At 47.8% G+C, this 18,460-nt stretch overlaps 1 protein-coding gene and 2 pseudogenes across 1 annotated transcript in view; all 3 read right to left on the bottom strand.

Moving 5' to 3' along the window:
* LOC147710108 (E3 ubiquitin-protein ligase TRIM39-like) overlaps window positions 1-18,460 on the bottom strand; it is a 286,153-nt gene that overhangs the window by 44,103 nt on the left and 223,590 nt on the right. Inside the window, exons 5-6 of the mRNA XM_086920808.1 lie at window positions 16,589-16,611; window positions 1,822-1,871 (exon numbers count right to left, since the gene is read on the bottom strand). Coding sequence (XP_086776934.1) covers window positions 1,822-1,871; window positions 16,589-16,611 — 73 coding nt within the window. The remainder of the gene's footprint in view (window positions 1-1,821; window positions 1,872-16,588; window positions 16,612-18,460) is intronic.
* On the bottom strand, window positions 9,689-11,208 carry LOC147710110 (uncharacterized; annotated as a pseudogene).
* Window positions 11,963-14,486, bottom strand: LOC147710109 (uncharacterized; annotated as a pseudogene).

The following is an 18,460-nucleotide window of genomic DNA, read 5'->3' as shown; positions in this document are numbered from 1 at the left end:
CATTTTGTTGTCATGCTTTTGTCTTGAACCTATTGGTAACGCTGATCTTGAACCTATTTGTAATGTTTGCCCTTGTCACACTTTGTTATCCTACATACCTCAATTGTGAAGCACTCCGATAACCTCTTGGGTCTTGTTCGCGCTATACAAAACTTTATAAATAAATAAATTAAATATACCAATGTGTACACACCAATGTTACCATATTTAGGGGATAAGCACGTGCACTTTAGCACTGGTCAGCAGTGATTGGGCGCTCAGAGTCCTAAGTCCAACAAAAAGATGGTCAGAAAAAGTGGAGGAAGGCAAAACGTTTGGGGTGACCCTTCAGAGAGGGCCATTTTCCAACAGTGGGATTAAATAGTGAGGAATTCGGATCACACTTCTTTAGGATTGAGGCAGCCAAAGAGGGTTTAAGAGGGGCTAACGAGAGCATAAGATCAGAAGGTTGGGATGGCAGACGATTGACTGTATGTGGGGCTACGCAAGACCACAAAGGGCAGATGACTGAACCCGTTCTTTGATTGGCGGGAGGGGGGAGCTGATGAAAACTATAACAAATGAAGTCTAGATCTGGGTGGGGATGACGGAGTGGGTTGCTGGTTTTGAATAGGCGGCATCCGGGTGGGTCAATTGATGCAGTCTCCATGGGATCTGCCAGAAAGATGTCCACACCAGGATACATTGATGCAGCACTTACCAGAAATGATTCGGTGCGGTCCACAGGGTTGGAATTGATTAAAATAGTAAAAATGTATTTAGAGACAGTGAAGGAGTCATGGAAAAAGACATTGGTAATGTGAATGTAGTTGTTGCCCAAGACAGTTTGGAGGGGGGCAATAAAACCGGCAGCTATCAATTAGGTATGGCAGGAGGTGAACAGAGAGGTGTGGGGATTTTGTACGGCGCAGGGGGTAGCAGTAGTGAGGCATGTAGCCAACGTTTATGAGTACCCACACTTATTCAGACATGATGGTGTCCATTCACCTTAGGTGGAAAATGCACTTTATTTAAATTAGGTGACAGAGGTGCTGAGAAGGTGGTGGATGGACAGGTCAGAACACCAATAGAGATGGGGGGCAGAAGTTACATCTCAAGGTTCCTTCTGGTGGCAAACTGAAGGGAGCTTAGGATGAGGCTGCACTGCCTTTTAGCTATGTTTGCGACATAGAAATGCCATATACATACATATTATTATGTGCCGCAAAAAAACCAAGTGGTGCCTAGCTTGCTCCTGAATATAGTGGCTTCCTGACAACAATCAGGCGTCTGTGATAATTCCATCAGAAACAAACATTTCTAAATTAATTTTCTCTTTCATGGGGAACATCTTGGAATACTGCAGTAATTGTGTAGTCTGAAATTACCAGTGTCCACAGTATCAGTGTTTCCAAGAGCAAAATTACTGCAGTAGAATTTCGTAAGATCCAAGGAGGGAAGCAAGAATCAAATGGGAACCAGGTCAGGAGATCTATCAACCGCAGAGATGTTCAATATTGAAAAAAACACTACATTTCAAAGGCATGCAATCCCAAAAAGTCTTTAAAACTTCTGGGAAAGTTCAAAGGTAGAGATACAAGCCAATAAATTGGCCTATGATTTGAGAACTAGTGTATATTGTCATCACAAAAATACCTTCCAAGTTATTTTGCTTCTGCTGCCTCGGGTTGAACCGATTAATGTTATTTTTGGTCTGTGTGTATAGTTAGATGTTTCGCTGTTTTGGCAGGCGTGCGCACTTTATGAAGCATATAGCTAAAACAAAGTATACCAATTTCATAAACAGTATCAAACATGCATAATAAACCCAATTGTATTTACCTTTATAACTCTTCACCACCTCTGGGCTCTGAGGCATCACATTATAGCACCTGAAACAGCACATAAACCATGTTGGTGTTACAGAACAAACAGTGTTTATAGAATAACATAAGGAACACCACATACAGCCTGTTATTAAAACTACAATCCTGTGATCACAGGCGCTCCTGTGGAGCAGTGCAAAGTGTTTTACTATTGACACACAGCAATCAAAGCTCCAGTGATCCATGGCAATCCAGGTACAACCTGCTGAGCAGTGGCTGGGTGAGGATAACGGGTGTAAACCTCCACTAAAATCACAGAACACAAAACACACCAGGGCCACGCTGCTTGCAATGATGAAGGGACATAGATTAGTAGCCAATAAAGCCTGTCAATGGGTAAAAAGACTGTTCGGCACCGCTTGATTCCAACTGGTCAATTCAGTTATTGCCACATGAACAGTCCAATGCCCCTTACGTGGCCCTGGATAAGGACATAAACAGGGAGTTCTCCACAATGCTCAAGATGTCATGAAACACAGCTGACTCTCGGAGTATGAGGGGGCAATGTCCTTCAGTACAAACATACTAGTCTGAGTTAGAGAGAAGGCTGCCTCAGCGCACTGGACGGCTTCCAGAAACTATGTCCAGTGCTTATGGCAGATGAAAGAAAAGAAATGATGAAGACAGGTCGCTCCACTGGGGAATATACTAGCAGTATTCTAGTCGCCTGGGACTCTCTTGAGCCCTAAACCATTGAATCCTGGTGATTTCTGCTCCTTTTGAGTGTGTAGGGACATGCACTATGGAGTCTCTGGAGGCCACTCCCTTGTAATATTTCTAATGCTACATCTTAGAATCTCTGAAGCCCAACTTGAACCAACACGTTGCAGCAACATGGAATCTCTGAACACTCCTCCTCAGAATCCTTCAGGCTCTTCTACTTCGCATCTTCCCAGTCCTGCGCTTTCGAATATTAGAGGTTCGGGCACCTTAGTATACCTGAAGATGGCCATCTCAAACCTGCGAGGTCCTGCACCCGTACCTTGAACTCTCTTAAGTCCTGCAATGGTGAGTTTCTGATGCCATGCATCTTGGAGTCTGTGAAGTCCAGCCTGCTCTTTGAAACCCATGAAGTCATACACTTCAGAGTATCTGACATTCTGCCTCCTCAAACATCTGTATGTCTCCGTATCCCTGCACCTATGAATCTCCACAGCTCTGCACCTTGGAAGCTCTGAAGTCCTTTGTCTTTAAAATCTATGAAACCTCACACTTTGCAATCTCTGAGGCATGGAATAGCTGCGCCTTCTACTTTCTCAGTTCCTGCACTTTTGAATCTCAGAGGTCCTGACCCTTTAAATGTCTAGAGTTCTGTAACTTAGAATTTCTGGGGTTCTAGAAAACAGAAACTCTGCTGTCTTGTATCTTGGAGTCTGCAGTGTCTTGCATTTTGGAATCTACAGTGCCCTGCACACTAGAATCTCTGGTGCCCTGCCTCTTGGAATCTCTGGGGTCCTCCACCCTAGAATCTCTGGTGCCCCGCCTCTTGGAATCTCTGGTGCCCCGCCTCTTGGAATCTCTGGGGTCCTGCCTCTTGGAATCTCTGGTGCCCTGCCTCTTGGTATCTCTGCGGTCCTGCCTCTTGGAATCTCTGGTGCCCTGCCTCTTGGAATCTCTGGTGCCCTGCCTCTTGGAATCTATGGTGCCCTGCCTCTTCGAATCTCTGGTGCCCTGCCTCTTGGAATCTCTGGTGCCCTGCCTCTTGGTATCTCTGCGGTCCTGCCTCTTGGAATCTCTGGTGCCCTGCCTCTTGGAATCTCTGGTACCCTGCCTCTTGGAATCTCTGGCGCCCCGCCTCTTGGAATCTCTGGTGCCCTGCACACTAGAATATCTGGTGCCCCGCCTCTTGGAATCTCTGGGGTCCTGCCTCTTGGAATCTCTGGTGCCCTGCCTCTTGGAATCTCTGGTGCCCCGCCTCTTGAAATCTCTGGTGCGCTGCCTCTTGGAATCTCTGGTGCGCTGCCACCTTGGAATCTCTGAGGTCCTGCCTCTTGGGATCTCTGGTGCCCTGCCTCTTGGGATCTCTGGTGCCCTGCCACTTGGAATCTCTGGTGCCCTGTCTCCTGGAATCTCCGGCCCTGCCTCTTGGAATCTCTGGGATCCTGCCTCTTGGAATCTCTCGGGTTCTGCCTCTTGGAATCTCTGGGGTCCTGCCTCTTGGAATCTCTGGTGCCCCGCCTCTTGGAATCTCTGGGATCCTGCCTCTTGGAATCTCTGGGGTCCTGCCTCTTGGAATCTCTGGGGTCCTGCCTCCTGGAATCTCTGTGCCCCGCCTCTTGGAATCTCTGGTGCCCCGCCTCTTGGAATCTCTGGGGTCCTGCCTCTTGGAATCTCAGGTGCCCTACCTCTTGGAATCTCTGGTGCTCACCTCTTGGAATCTCTGGTGCCCACCTCTTGGAATCTCTGGTGCCCCGCCTCTTGGAATCTCTGGGGTCCTGCCTCTTGGAATCTCTGCAGTCCTGCCTCGTGGAATCTCTGGTGCCCTGCCTCTTTGAATCTCTGGTGCCCCGCCTCTTGGAATCGCTGGTGCCCTGCCTCTTGGAATCTCTGGTGCCCCGCCTCTTGGAATCGCTGGTGCCCTGCCTCTTGGAATCTCTGGTGCCTTGCCTCTTAGAATCTCTGGGGTCCTGCATCCTGGAATCTCTGAAGTTCTGAGCCTTGGAATCTGTGTTTTCTTGCACCTTGGAATCTCTGAAGCCCTGTAACACAGAATATCGGAAGTCCTGAACCTGCAATCCATGAGGTCGTGCTCACTGAAATCTCTGCATTTCTCGGTCCTGATTTCCCTGCTGTGTAATACTGAGTAGGTGACCGCTCTGCTGTGACCCGCAACTGCTTACAGATTTAATATCAAGTAACACTCAGATATCCCCTCAAGGATAGCACCACACAAGAGGGAAAATATCTCATTCGCTCCGTCTCTGTATCTCTCTCAATCGTACTCTTGATATTGCTCTACATCTACCATTGTCTCGCTTGCTGTATCTTCCTTCTCCTGGGTCAATCTCTTTCTCTTTCTCTGTCACTCTGTATCCCTCTTTCTTTCTCTCTCTCCCTCTCATCTCCTGTCCAGTCTCTTTATCTCTATCTCTCTCTCACCCTCTCGATTTCATTCTCCCTTTACTTTTGCCTCATCCTTTCCATCTCTCTCTTTCTCTCTCACTCTGTATCCCCAGTTTCTCCTTCCTCTCTCCTTGGCCATGTCTTTTAGGTATTACCCTCTCTGCACTTCTCTCACTCTCTCTATCTCGGTTTGTTTCTCCCCGCACTATCCCCTCTGTTATTCTTCCACTCTGTTCTCCCTTCCTCTTGTCTCTATTTCTCTCTCTGTCCTTTAATGTCTATTTCTGTCTCTCCCCATCCTCACTTTCTGTATTCCTCTCCATCACAGTCACTCTGAATACGTCTGGCGAAGTCCCTCTCCTTCTGTCTTTATTCTGGTACTTCTGTCACCCTCTCTCTCACTCTCAATCTCCTTCTCCGTCTGTTTGTCTCTGGTCCTCTCTTGCTCTCCTTTCATCGTATCAGACTTGTTTATGATGACTGCGGTAGTTCATATTCTTTCTGCCTTGTTTTATCAACATTTGAGTAGGAATTGACCACCAACCTGGATACTTTATATTTGTTTAATAATCGTAGTAAAGTGAGTTCTCGAATACATACCCAAAACAAGCGCGATTACTTTGTGTAGTCTGTCGCAATCTTGAATTATTTTGTTAAGTGTTCCAGAGGTCGTGTATCCGTTTAGGCTTTGAGGAGATGGCGTTGTTAGTGACACAACAGAAGACATCTTTTAGAAGTACCATGTCTCATTAAGCTCTAATAATATTACTTCAGCCAGACTAGTCAGTAAACCACCAGGTACTGGGCTTATGTCATCTCTTTGAAGAGGGTTTGGATACTTTTTTATAGGATTGCACAGAAGCGTCTGAAGACACAGCAGAGTCCTGGTGAATGAAGGGAAGTCACTGAGGACTTGGAGAAGCATTCGTGCCTGGAATGAGAGGTCAATAACCTAGGCAGAGGGTTGAGGATTGGAATGAGGCTTCTAAACAACCACGAGATGGACTGAAAGGAAGACACAGGGGACTTGGAGAAGCATTTGCTTCCTAGAATGAGCACTTTGTAACCTGGGCAGAGGTTTGAGGATTGAAACAAGGCTTCTAGAGACCCAAGAGGATGGACGGTGAACAACCTTTACAACGAAGCGTTTACAACGCACTACCATTACAACGCAGGCATTACAATGCAAACCATTACAACGCATTGCGCTGGGGGGCGCTCTAGGATAGGGAATACGTTTAATTGTCTATCCAACACCTTCCCTAGTGTCCACGGGGACTGGAGTTGGAATAGAAAATTAAACTTTTCACTATCCAGCACCTCTAAGCGCTATGCGTTGTAATGGATTGCGATGTAAAAACCGCATTGTAAAGGCATGCGTGGTAAAAGCATGCGCTGTAACGTCATACATCCGGATGGACAGGAGAGGAAGTAACGGAAGACTGGAGAGAGATTAACAGGTCAAGGAGCAGATCTAAGTATTTCAGAAGAGGTTCATGAGAACTGGAGGACACTTCTTCGGATTACAAGGAGCCAACTGGACAAAGTACTTGTCTTTAACCAAATTATAATGATATTTGGAAGCACAAAACAGATATTTTGGGGATTGTCATCATGATTAGGAAAATTCTGGCCCAGTTGTTGGAACATCTTGAATTGTGTCAAATAAAAGGACAATCTCAGCCATGCCAGAGTTTGAGATTTGCAGCCACAGGAGAAGGAAGAATATTACCATCAAGGCGCAGGGTTGTAAAACAAGAACAGCAGCAGGTCACTGGAAGAGCTGGACACCGGGCCAGTGGAGCCCGAGGCACAGACTGGGGATGGAGCTCAGGAGACACAGGTCAGAGAAGAGGTAGCGCTAGAGCTAGAAAGTTTCCGGGGCTATTCAGGCAGAGTCAGCTGAAAACAACTTTCAAAAACAACTTGCCGAGCAGCTTTTGAGTGTGCTCAGGTTCTTGCTTGCTGGACTAGCTTGTGCCTGGCTGTCTCTCATTTGTTTTATTTCTTACTTCAAATCCATCTTTTTACTCTATTTGGCCTTTGTACCTGTTGATAGTGTTTTATCTTTTCCGTACAGCAAAGGGTTTGATGGTTGTGTCCCTGCCATCCCTGGGCTCAAGACCGTCTACTGTGTGGATAAGCAGCTAAGGCCTAAAACTGGTTAATTCATACATCGAAGTAGAAAGTGTGCTGATCTGGAGTTAATCGTATGGTCGGGTATGTTTCACCGTACTCGGTCTGCAGTGTGATTTCTTTCCGATCTAGGAGTCTGTGCCTTAGCTATGCATCATAATTCAGTGATTGTGACACTAACCCTCTGGGACCCACTAAGTCCTGTGAGGATCTTCATCTTTCCACCCTATGCCCTCTTTCGCCTTTTGAGAATATCCTTGGAAACTGTTTTTCAAAAGCCTTTTTTAGATGAATGTGATGGAAGTTTGGGATTGACATCGAAGACCACCTGTGCACCACCCCTAAACCTGAAAGAAACCTTGAGGGGGCTTTCCAGGAATGCAATGAAGTTTGCTGTGGCTCATGGCACTTGTTCTAGGACTTGTGGTAGGTTAGCAAAATGTAAAGAACTTTTATGAAGACAGAGGTTCGTTTGAAAAGGACTAATTCAATTATTTCATTACTCAAACAGGTTTCCAGAGGATGGTGGTGAGTATTCTCAGGACTCGAGGATGTTTTCAGGGGACTCAGCAAAGATTTCTGAGATCTCAATGAAGTTATATGAGGATCTGAAGATTTCTTAAAACAAAATGAAGGGTTTGAAAGAACGTGTGGGCATATTATGGATTCCGAGACCAAGGAGAATAGTGGGGTACAGTTTGGACCTTTCAAAATACCGGACCGTAGGTGGGTTTTTACATTTTTTACTAACTGAGGTCCTTTTACATATTTCTTTCACAGGATGGGTATTTGTGTGAGCTCAGCAGTGGCCTTTATGTTATGTTATGTCATAGAAAATGTATAAGGCGCACTATCGCTCCAAGAAGCATCTTGGCACTATACGAAAAGGAGATCGAAGCAGGCTCCAATCTAATATAAACCTATCCAGGGATCAGATTAGAGAAAAGCATAGGGGGTCCGGCGCGGCAAACACCCAGGTTTTCAGCAGTTTCCTAAAGGCGGGTTCAGAGTTTGTGTGTCTAAGATGATCAGCAAGTAGATTCCAGGCTTTTGCTCCAAGGAAAGTAACTGTTTACCTCCTTTGGTTTTACATCTGAATGGGGGAGGAATGAGAAGGTTAGCCAAAGAAGATCTAAGCAGTCAAGACGTGACATATGGAATAAACCTGGCTGCTAGATAGTTAGGGCCAGATGTTATTTTCGCTCTGAAGGTGATAAGCAACATTTTGAATGGCACTCTTTTATGAATGGGTAACCAGCGTAGTGATTTGAGGACTGCAGTCGTAGAGGAACGGTGAGGTAAATTCAGCACCAGGCGAGCTGCAGCATGCTGAACCATCTTTCATTTTTTTAGAGTTGTCCTATTGGTCCCTGCATACAGGCTATTACAGTAGTCTAATCGTGAGGTGATAAGGGTTCTCGCCGTAAGAGGAAGTACTTTGAATTTTGTTTCACAGTTTTTATCAGCTGGAAACACTTCCCAGCTACTGCTAGCGCTTCTGGACGAAAGGAAATGAATATGCTACTTACCAGTATGCATCTGTTCTTGGCATGTAGGGCTGCTGACATTCATATCTGTAGCATAGATCGCCACCTAGTGTTGGGTCCGGATGATAGCACATTGTTGTCCTGGAAGAGTCTTCGAAGTATCACGAGATAGGTGGCTCCTCCCCTGGACTACATGGGCATCGACTCCCTCCCCAGATTGTTTTTAGCTATTGTGGCGAAGATGGAGAGTAACAGTGTGAGCGATGACCATGCTAAGAATGAGTGTAAAGACTGCAGCTGCTACAGGCGCCGGGGAGGAGGGCGGCCGATATGAATGTCAGCAGCCCTACATGCCAAGAGCAGATGCATACTGGTAAGTAGCATATTCAGTTCGAGGCATGTGGGCTGCTGAATTCATATCTGTAGCATAGAATACATAGCAGTCCCTCCATTAACCGCGGCCGCCTGTGCCAGCTGCAGATGTCTGAAAAAGTGTCTTTAGAACAGCCTGCCCTACAGCTGCTTGCTGCTTGGAGTGCACATCTACACAGTAGTGTTTAGTAAATGTGTGTGGGGTAACCCATGTGGCTGCTCTGCAAATGTCTTTTAAAGGGATATTACCAAGGAAAGCCATGGAGGCCCCCAGCCTGCGAGTGGAGTGGGCTCTAGGGGGGACCGTTAAAGTGCGCTTAGCCTTTTGATAGCAAATTTGAATACACTTAACGATCCACCTGGCTATACCTGCTTTGGAAATAGGGTTGCCTTTGTGTTGGGCTGAAAATGCAACAAAGAGTTGTTTAGTCTTTCTAAAATCCTTGGTCCTATAGATGTAGTACATCAAAGCACGTTTGACATCGAGAGTGTGGAGCATTCTTTCTGCCACTGTCTCGGGGTTTTGAAAGAACACAGGCAGTTCAATAGTCTGATTGACATGGAACTGTGAAACCACTTTAGGAAGAAATTTAGGGTTAGTGCGCAGCACCACCCTGTTGGAGTGAACTTGTATGAATGGCTCTTGTATGGTGAGCGCCTGGATCTCACTAACACGCCGCAGGGATGTAATGGCTATTAGGAATGCCACGTTCCATGTCAAGAACTGAACCTCGCAGGAATGCAGCAGCTCGAAAGGTGGGCTCATCAGCCTGGTGAGGACCACATTAAGGTTCCATACTGGAGCTGGCGGTGTCCTGGGAGGGATGACCCGTTTCAGTCCTTCCAGAAAGGCTTTAATGGCAGGCCCTCTGAAAACGGAGAGATGCTGCCTGTTCTGGAGATAAGCCGCTATGGCGGATAAGTGTATCCGAATGGAAGCATACGCCAGATTGCAATTGTAAAGATGTAACAAATAACAGATGATGTTGTGGGTGGACGCATTTAGCTGGTTGATGTTGTGGTCTGCACAGTAAACGACAAACCGCTTCCATTTCGCTGCATAGCAATCTCTGGTAGTGGGCTTTCTGGCCTCCCGTATGATATCCATGCAGTCGGGAGGCAAGTTAAGGTAGCCAAACTCTAAGACCTCAGGAGCCAGATCGCCAGGTTGAGCTGTTGCGGATCTGGGTGCTGAATGTCGCCATGGCTCTGCGTCAAAAGTCTGGGAGTGAGGTGCAGCCTTTGATGCGGTACCACGGAGAGTTCCAGAAACGTGGTGTACCATGGTTGGCGTGCCCACGTAGGAGCAACCAGGATGAGCGTCATCGAGTGTTGCTTTAGCTTTCGCGCCACCAGCGGTATGAGAGGTGCTGGGGGAAAAGCGTACGCAAATTTGCCTGGCCAGTTCATCCATATTGCATTGCCTTGCGACTGTGGGTGTGGGAACCTGGCGGCGAAGCTTTGGCGTTTTGCGTTCTCCTCTGTTGCGAACAGGTCTATCTCTGGATGACCCCAATGCTGGAAGTACGGGTGGAGTACTGATGGATGTATCTCCCACTCGTGCATTTGGTGGCTGTACCTGCTGAGCAGGTCCGCCATCTGATTGTCCTTGCCTGGGAGGTGTTCCGCCATGAGGAAGATGTTCCTCTGAATGGCCCACTTCCACATGCTCTGAGCCAGATGAGACAACTGTGGAGAGTGTGTACCCCCCTGCTTTTGAATGTAGTACATGGCCGTCATGTTGTCCGTTCGGATCAACACGACCTTGTTGCACAGATGTACTTTGAACGCCTTCAGTGCCATGAAGATCGCCATCAGTTCTAGGTAATTGATGTGCATCTTCCTTTGCTGCGTTGTCCACAGTCCTTGCACTGTGTAGTTGAGCACATGAGCTCCCCAACCGTGGAGAGATGCGTCCGTCGTCAGGATAATTTGCGGCACAGGCTCCTGGAACGGTCGGCCCTTGCAAAGGTTGTGTGGATTCCACCAATGCAGAGAGCTGTATGCCCGACCGGTCACCAACACTAGGTCGCCTAACTGCCCTTGAGCCTGAGTCCACTGACGAGCCAAGCATTCTTGGAGCGGACGCATATGGAGCCTCGCGTGCGGGACTATGAAGATGCAGGAGGCCATCATGCCTATCAACTGCATGAACACCCTCGCAGGAAGCGAGTGGTGCAGTCTGAACTTCTGGATCAGCGACTGAATGCTGTCGATTCTTACTGAATTCGGCTGAGCTGTGGCTGCCAGAGTATCGATCGTCGCACCCAGATACTGCCGCACATGGGATGGCTGAAGGTGCGACTTTGGATAATTCAGAGAGAACCCCAGGTCGTGAAGAAGGTGAATGGTATGGGACATGTTGGCTGCGCACTGCTGGGCCGATTTTGCCTGAACAAGCCAGTCGTCCAGATAAGGGTAAACGTGAACGTTCTGCCTCCTGAGGTGCGCAGCTACTGTCGCCAGACATTTGGTGAACACCCTGGGCGCTGTGGTCACCCCAAAAGGTAAGACCTTGAACTGATAATGCCGACCCTGACTGGTGAACCTGAGGTATTTTCGGTGTGATGGATGTAGTGGAATGTGAAAATACGCATCCTTGAGATCCAAGGTTGCGAGGAAGTCCCCCCGATTGAGAAGCGGGAGAACTTGCTGCAGCATCAGCATATGAAAGTGTTCTGAGAGAATATATTGGTTCAGGGGTCTGAGGTCCAGTATGGGTCTGAGGGACCCGTCCTTCTTTGGGATTAGGAAGTACAGAGAGTACACTCCTATGCCTTCTTCTCCCACTGGTACGAACTCGATTGCCCCTTTTTGCAGCATGACAAGTACCTCCTGCTGCAATAAGTGCAAATGCTCGGCGGACATAGGACATTGTCTTGGTGGTATGTTGGGAGGAGTGGATGTTAACTCTAGACATTAACCGAACTGGATAAGCTTTCTGACCCACCTGTCTGTGGTTATGGATTTCCAGACTGACAGGAACTGCTGGAGTCGCCCCCGACAGGTGTTGTATGGTCGGGGGGCAGCGACAGGGCGTCACTGTTTGTTGGCGGCAGAGGAACAGGAGTTGTTGTTTCCACGGCCTCTGCCCTTGGCACTGTTACCTCGATAGCCTCCTCTACCCTGCTTGGCGTAAGATGACTGCGCCCCGCCTTTGGTGTACTGCGTTTGCTGGGACATTTGGCCTCTGGAAACACCTCTAGTGCCTGAGCGACGAAAAGTGCTGCCCCGAAACTGCTGGGACTGGAGCGCACCCATGGACTTGGCAGTCTCAGTATCCTTCTTTATTTTTTCTAAGGTGGTATCCACCTCTGGACCAAATAACCTATCAGTGTTCACAGGCTGGTTGAGGATGGTGGTTTGGATCTCCGGCTTGAACTCAGAGATTCTGAGCCATGCCTGTCGTCTCAACATTACACTGGTGTTGATGGCCCTGGCCGCGGTGTCCGCCACGTCCAGTGCACATTTAATGGAAGCGTTGGAGATGAGCTTTCCTTCCTGGATCAGCATCTCTGCTGCTTCCTTATACTGATCCGGAAGATGTTGCAACAGTGTGTGATAGTGTGCCCTGTCGTATCTGGCTAAGAGTGCTTGCGTGTTCGAGATGCGCCAGAAGTTGGCCGCTTGAGCCGCTACCCTCTTCCCCGATGCCTCCAGCACTTTAGACTCTTTATCAGGGGGAGGAGCATCACCAGTGGTCTGCGAATTCGCCCTCTTCCGGGCATTAGAAACGACCAGAGAGTCCAATGGCAACTGGCCTTTGATGTAGGTTGGATCGCCAGGTGCCGGCTTATATTTTTTCTCAATCCTAGGGTTGATGACCCTGGCACGTGTAGGTTCTTTAAAAATTTCAGCAGCATGTTTTAGAACCCCTTTCAGCATTGGGAGAGTTTTTAAAGATTTTTCTGCTGTGGAAAAGGTATCAAAGAGGAAGTCCTCCCCCATGGGGTCAGCATGCAGCTGGACGTCGTGGTTTTTAGCCGCCCTCTCAATTAGGGCATTAAAGGCTGCAGAATCCTCTGTAGGAGATGTCTTGACGTTGTACACCGGAGTGTCTGGGGTAGCTTGCTGATCCCCCGGGTCACCCACATCTGCCCAAGAGTCATGTTGATCCTCAGGATCAGTGTTGGCAGGAAAGTTATACTCCTCGTCCTCCCCCGCTTCTTCATCTGAATAAGTGGGCGAGGGTGCATCAAGTCTTGGACCCTGCGGAGCAAGGGGCTCAATGAGCACTGGAGAATCCGTGGAAGGCTTCTTGCGCTTTAAAGGAATCGTGTAGGGCTCCAAAGGCTGTGCCGTGATCTTCCTCTTGAAGAGGGTAAGTTTCCCGGCGTCGGTGTCGATAAAGTGCTCCGGCAAAGGTTGTCGGTGCCCGAGGCTCCCAAGTAGTTGAGAAGGCTTCGACCAAGCAGACCCCTGCACGACCTGGTCAGCGACCGGCCGTGGTGCGAAGGCCTTGGGCACCACCTTCGGTGGCAACGTAAAGAGGAGCGGTGTCGAAGACTTCGACGGTTTTGCAGCCTGTTTCGGCGTGGGAGCATCCATCGGATCGACCGCAGAAGCCCTGTCCTTGATCCGTTGCAGTGAGTCCGACACTTGCTTCGTAAAGGAAGCAGACGGTTTCGTCGACCCGACAGACGGTCTCGGTCCACCAGCGATGGAAGACTCGAGCGTCGACCTTTGGCCTTGTACTGAGCGAGTTACAGGATCAGCCTGTTTAAGCTCGCCGTGCCCTCCTTTCGCGCCAAAGGCATTTGGCGCCGATGTCTTCGGGTCGGCGACCCTGACGACTGCTTTAGGGGCCCCAGCCTTCGGGCCGACGGCCTTGAGCGACTTCGGCTCGACTCCTTTGGCCGACTTCGGTTCGACGCTTGTGGTCGACAGCGGTTTGACGCCTTTGGTCGACGGCCTTCTTCGGCTTCATCCGCCCCGATGTATCGGAGGACGAGGAGGCGGCCAGGGGCACAGACGATTTCGGTTTCGATGGCGTCTCCATCACTTTCGATCTGGACGACCCCGAAGGTTTCACTTTCGGTTTCGTTTTGGTCGACGACGGCTCCGCTGAAGCGTCCGTAGCCGGGCCCGTAGGCGAGGCCGTGGATCTGGGTGGAAGGTCTTGGGTAAGGCCGCATGGCGATCCCTAGACCAGAGCCTTAGTGACTGTTCGAACGGGGCATAGCTCATCTCCCGAGCTATCTTCAATGGCCCCATAGGCCTCATCGTCGTCTCCTACCTCGTCGACGACTTCTTCTAAGTTGATCACTTCGACGTCCTCCTCGTAGTCGATCTCTTCGGCTGGGGGTGAGATCTGCAGACGAACGTCTTGATCGTCATCTTCTCCTCCCTCGAAGATATCCACCGGTGCCGGGGCCGACTGCTGGGCCCCCATGCGCGCCACGCGCCGAAGACGAATAGTCTTTTTCGATCGAAACCTGGAACAAGCCGTACAGTTGGCTTCGTCGTGGTCCGGCGACAGGCACTTGTTGCACGCCGGGTGGACGTCGATGTGGGGATATTTCAATCCACACATGGGACATTTCTTAAACGGACTCCGCTCCATGACGTGTCGTCGAAGTCTTGTCGCGTCGATTGGGCCTCAAACACCGAAGAGTCACACGACCCTTCCAGATGTCCGACTAGGGACGTAGCCGGACAGAGTTGGGCACCGAGCGCAAAACAATACCGACGCAATGAATAAAGTCTATATCGAGTCCGAACTGGAGATTGCAAATATACATCCGAACCCAATGGCGGAAAAAAACAATCTGGGAGGGAGTCGATGCCCATGTAGTCCAGGGGAGGAGCCACCTATCTCGTGATACTTCGAAGACTCTTCCAGGACAACAATGTACAATCATCCGGACCCAACACTAGGCGGCGATCTATGCTACAGATATGAATTCAGCAGCCCACATGCCTCGAACGTAAGGTATCAAATTTTACTCCTCAATTCTTTACCACCTTCACCGTATCTGGTGGAGGGGGGATATCTTTTGGCCACCAAAGACTGGGGTGAAATGGTTGGCCTTGCCTAATAACATGATCTCAGTTTTCTCAGTGTTACATTTAAGATAAGGAACTTGCAGCCAACGGGTGACTTCTGTGAAACATACTTGAAATTGCTCTTCTGCAACTGTAGAATTTTTATCCAGCACTAAGATCCACTGAGTATCATCAGCATATAAAGTGGTTTAAATTTTAAAGGATGATATTAATTCAATGTGGGAAGCCATATATATATGTTGAATAAATCGGGGCTAACGGCGGATCCCTGCGGAACGCCAGACTTGAGTGACTTTTCTGTTGACTGGTAATGACCAAACGTAACCAATTGCCTGCGACCAGTAACAAAGGACTTTAGCCAGGCCAAGGCTAGATGGCAAATGCCACACATCTTCAGGCGGTGCTCTAGAATATCAAGCGAGATCGTGTCAACTGCAGCCGATAGATCTAATAGGCTCAAACTGAATTTTTACCCACATCTAAGACAAATTTGAGGGTCTCAGTGATTTCTAGAAGAGCAGATTTGGTGGAATGGTTAGGTCGAAAACCAGACTGGTGAGGGTGCAAAAGGTTGGTCGCTTCTACGAAAGTGGTCAATTGACTATTGACTAATTTCTCTGTGATCTTACTAAGGTAGGGCAACAAAAAGATGGGCTGTAGATTGGAGAGAGTAGTACGATACTTGAATTGCTTTTTGTGAAGGGGCTTTACAGCAGCAACTTTCCAATCAGTGGGAACATCTCCAGTTAAAAGGGAAAATTGATAATTTCATTGATAACCGGGTTCAATCAATAAAAGCGTGAAGAACTTCCAGCAGTCAAGCATAGAAAGGTGACCCCGACTCACAGGAAAGGATGGCTTGGCATGACTGTTCTAGGCGAATAGTCTGGAAGGTTTGCAGATTAGAGATGACCTTATAAGATACGGACGGAAGACGTGTCTATGGGAGGAACATATCCCATATTAAAGTCTGTTTGTAACTTTTTAATTTTTGGTTCAAAAAAGTTAGCAATATTGTCACATAATGTTTGAGAAGGCGGGACATCTTGATTCAATACGTTTGGATGGGTGAAGGATTTCACAAGTTTAAAGATACATTTTTTTATCTGATTCAGCTGATGTAATTAGATTTGTGTAATACACTTTTTCTCCACTTTAATTTGTTTGTGATAAGCTTTCAGAACTGTTTGAACTGAGTTAAGTCTTCTGAATTGTATCCTTTCCGCCATCTACTCTCAGATTGTCTACATTGACGGTGTAATTCAGTTCGTTTTTGAGTATGCCAGGGGCTGATGCTTCAGTGGTCGATTTCCTTTTCAAAGAATTATGGGGGGTGAACATATTACTAAGAGTGATCATCCAATTCTTAAAGCTCTGGTTATCCTGAGAGGTGATGCCTGATAAGGTGGGTCTAAGCCCTAATGCTTCAGCATGTTGTCCCACTTGCGTAATGTCTTGGGGGAACTGCTAGTAGGTGGCCGTGGGGGATTAACATGGGGCCAAGTGATTCTAAATGGAGTAAATGTATGTGCTGACCAAGGTAAAGGAATCGGGAAGTTGACAGTTAATGAACATAGATTGGAGCAAATTCCATCCATCCCCTGTAGCAGCGAGACGTGCTCCTTTCACACTGAGAGGAGGATAATAAGTCAGCCTTACCTGCTCAGGGTACTTTTGACATCCTGCAAAACAGAAAAAGAAATACAATGAATGCAGTTTCCACTGAATATATTAAAATATTTTATTACTTTAGCATTGAAATGTGTTAAGAAATCTAAGCTCCATTCTCCGCGTACAAAGTCTGATATTCTGTTGGCCCAGGCGGTGATATCCTGAATGGAAATCCCATGACACAGCACAATCTGAAATATTCTGAATGGGGTCACATGACACAGCAGAAACTGATAATCCGAGTCATTTATAAAGGGTCTCTACTCCTGAAAACCCCAAGAGTTCACTTTTTCACCACTGGTCCTTGACCTCTCCCGTGAAGTAAGCCTTCCTAAAGACATCTCGCCCACTGTAATTGCTGCTAAAATTTAATTATGAGCAGCAATCTATAGAACCTGATTTTTAATATATGGCCAGCTAAGTCTAAACAGCTAGGGTAAGGGGCTCTTGGTAGGTTACAGAAGACATGTATAAAGACTATGGGCCACATGCATCAAAGTAAGGAATTGCGATTCCTAAATTGCGATTTTTAAGAAATTGCAATTTAGGAATCACAATTCCTTATGCATGGAGGAATCGCCAAAAAATTGTGATTCCTACACATGCCTTAATTGCGACTCGCAAATTGCGATTCACAAATAAGGAATGGCTTTCCATTCATTCCTAAGGGCCTAGAGGGATGGGATTGCATGCGCAATTTGCGAGTACCCAATAGGTACTCACAAATTGAGCATGCAATTTCAAGGGTGCAAGGGTGCCAAAAGGACACCCTGTTGCACCCCTGATATTGATATGTGCACACATGTTGCGCACACACCTGCCCCAAGGGCATGTGTGTGTGTAACCTGCAACTTAGAAAAATGCACTTTTTCGCTAATTACCATCTGGTATATTTTTTGGGTAATTAGCGGACCCTAATAGCGAAATAGCTTTTTTAAATGGCATCATGCATTGCATTCAAGGCACCGCAATTTGCGATTCCTTAAATACAATCTCAATTTACGATTTCTGCATTTGGGATGATGCATCCCAAATGCAAAAATACCGGTTGCAAAGGGGCAGATTCTGAGAATCTGCCCGTTTGCGACCGGTTTGTTCCTTGATGCATGTGGCCCGATGTGTGCACTATGAGTGTTGCATGTGTCTGTTGTGCGTTAAGAAGACCGAATTTTGTATCTGCTTTGTGTCAAGAGTGCCAAACAAAGAGGTAGGTTATGGGTTTATTAAAGTCCTTTGAAGCTGGCCAGACTCCTCTGAAAGAAGGAGGGAGACAGGGGCCACTTAAAAGTGCCGGGACAGTCTTGGACCACTTCCTGCTTCATTCTTCTCCAGAATGGTTGCTGAGGATGGGGCTGTGAGTTGGAAGGCGTCTCCCTCTTGTGTGTCTTTGTATCAGATTCCATCAAGCCACACCCACCTCTGCTCCCACTTACTGCCAAGATTGAGCAAACAAAAACTTTGGCCTGAACATTCTGGGCAAATAAATACATTATCAGGATCTGCCTGAAACCAGCTCCTGGGATGGACATATGGAGTTTGCTTCTATGTCTGCAAAACTTAGATAAATATTGGTTAGAAACCCAGATCAGTGCCAGGATTCTGTTAAAGCATAGTCAGGACCATAAAGAAATCCTGGTGCGCAATACTGACGCGCCAGGGCACCTGATTGCTGACTTCCTGGGTGGGAGCCCTACAAGGTGAGCTGTAGGCCGCCCAGAGAAAGCAGGAACCACCTGTTGGACATAGGGGGTCAGTGGACCGCATTCCCTCAAGAAACCTGCTTTGTGAAGTCATCCATCAGCAGAACTGTCTGGTGACTAAGGAGCTGTGCAAGGCACGTGGGGCCTAACCACGATGGAG

Source organism: Lissotriton vulgaris, chromosome 5, assembly GCF_964263255.1.
Source record: "Lissotriton vulgaris chromosome 5, aLisVul1.2, whole genome shotgun sequence".
In the NCBI taxonomy this organism is placed as follows: Eukaryota; Metazoa; Chordata; class Amphibia; order Caudata; family Salamandridae; genus Lissotriton; species Lissotriton vulgaris.
Note: the sequence above shows the minus strand (reverse complement) of the source record. Positions and strands in the feature narration are given on the sequence as shown.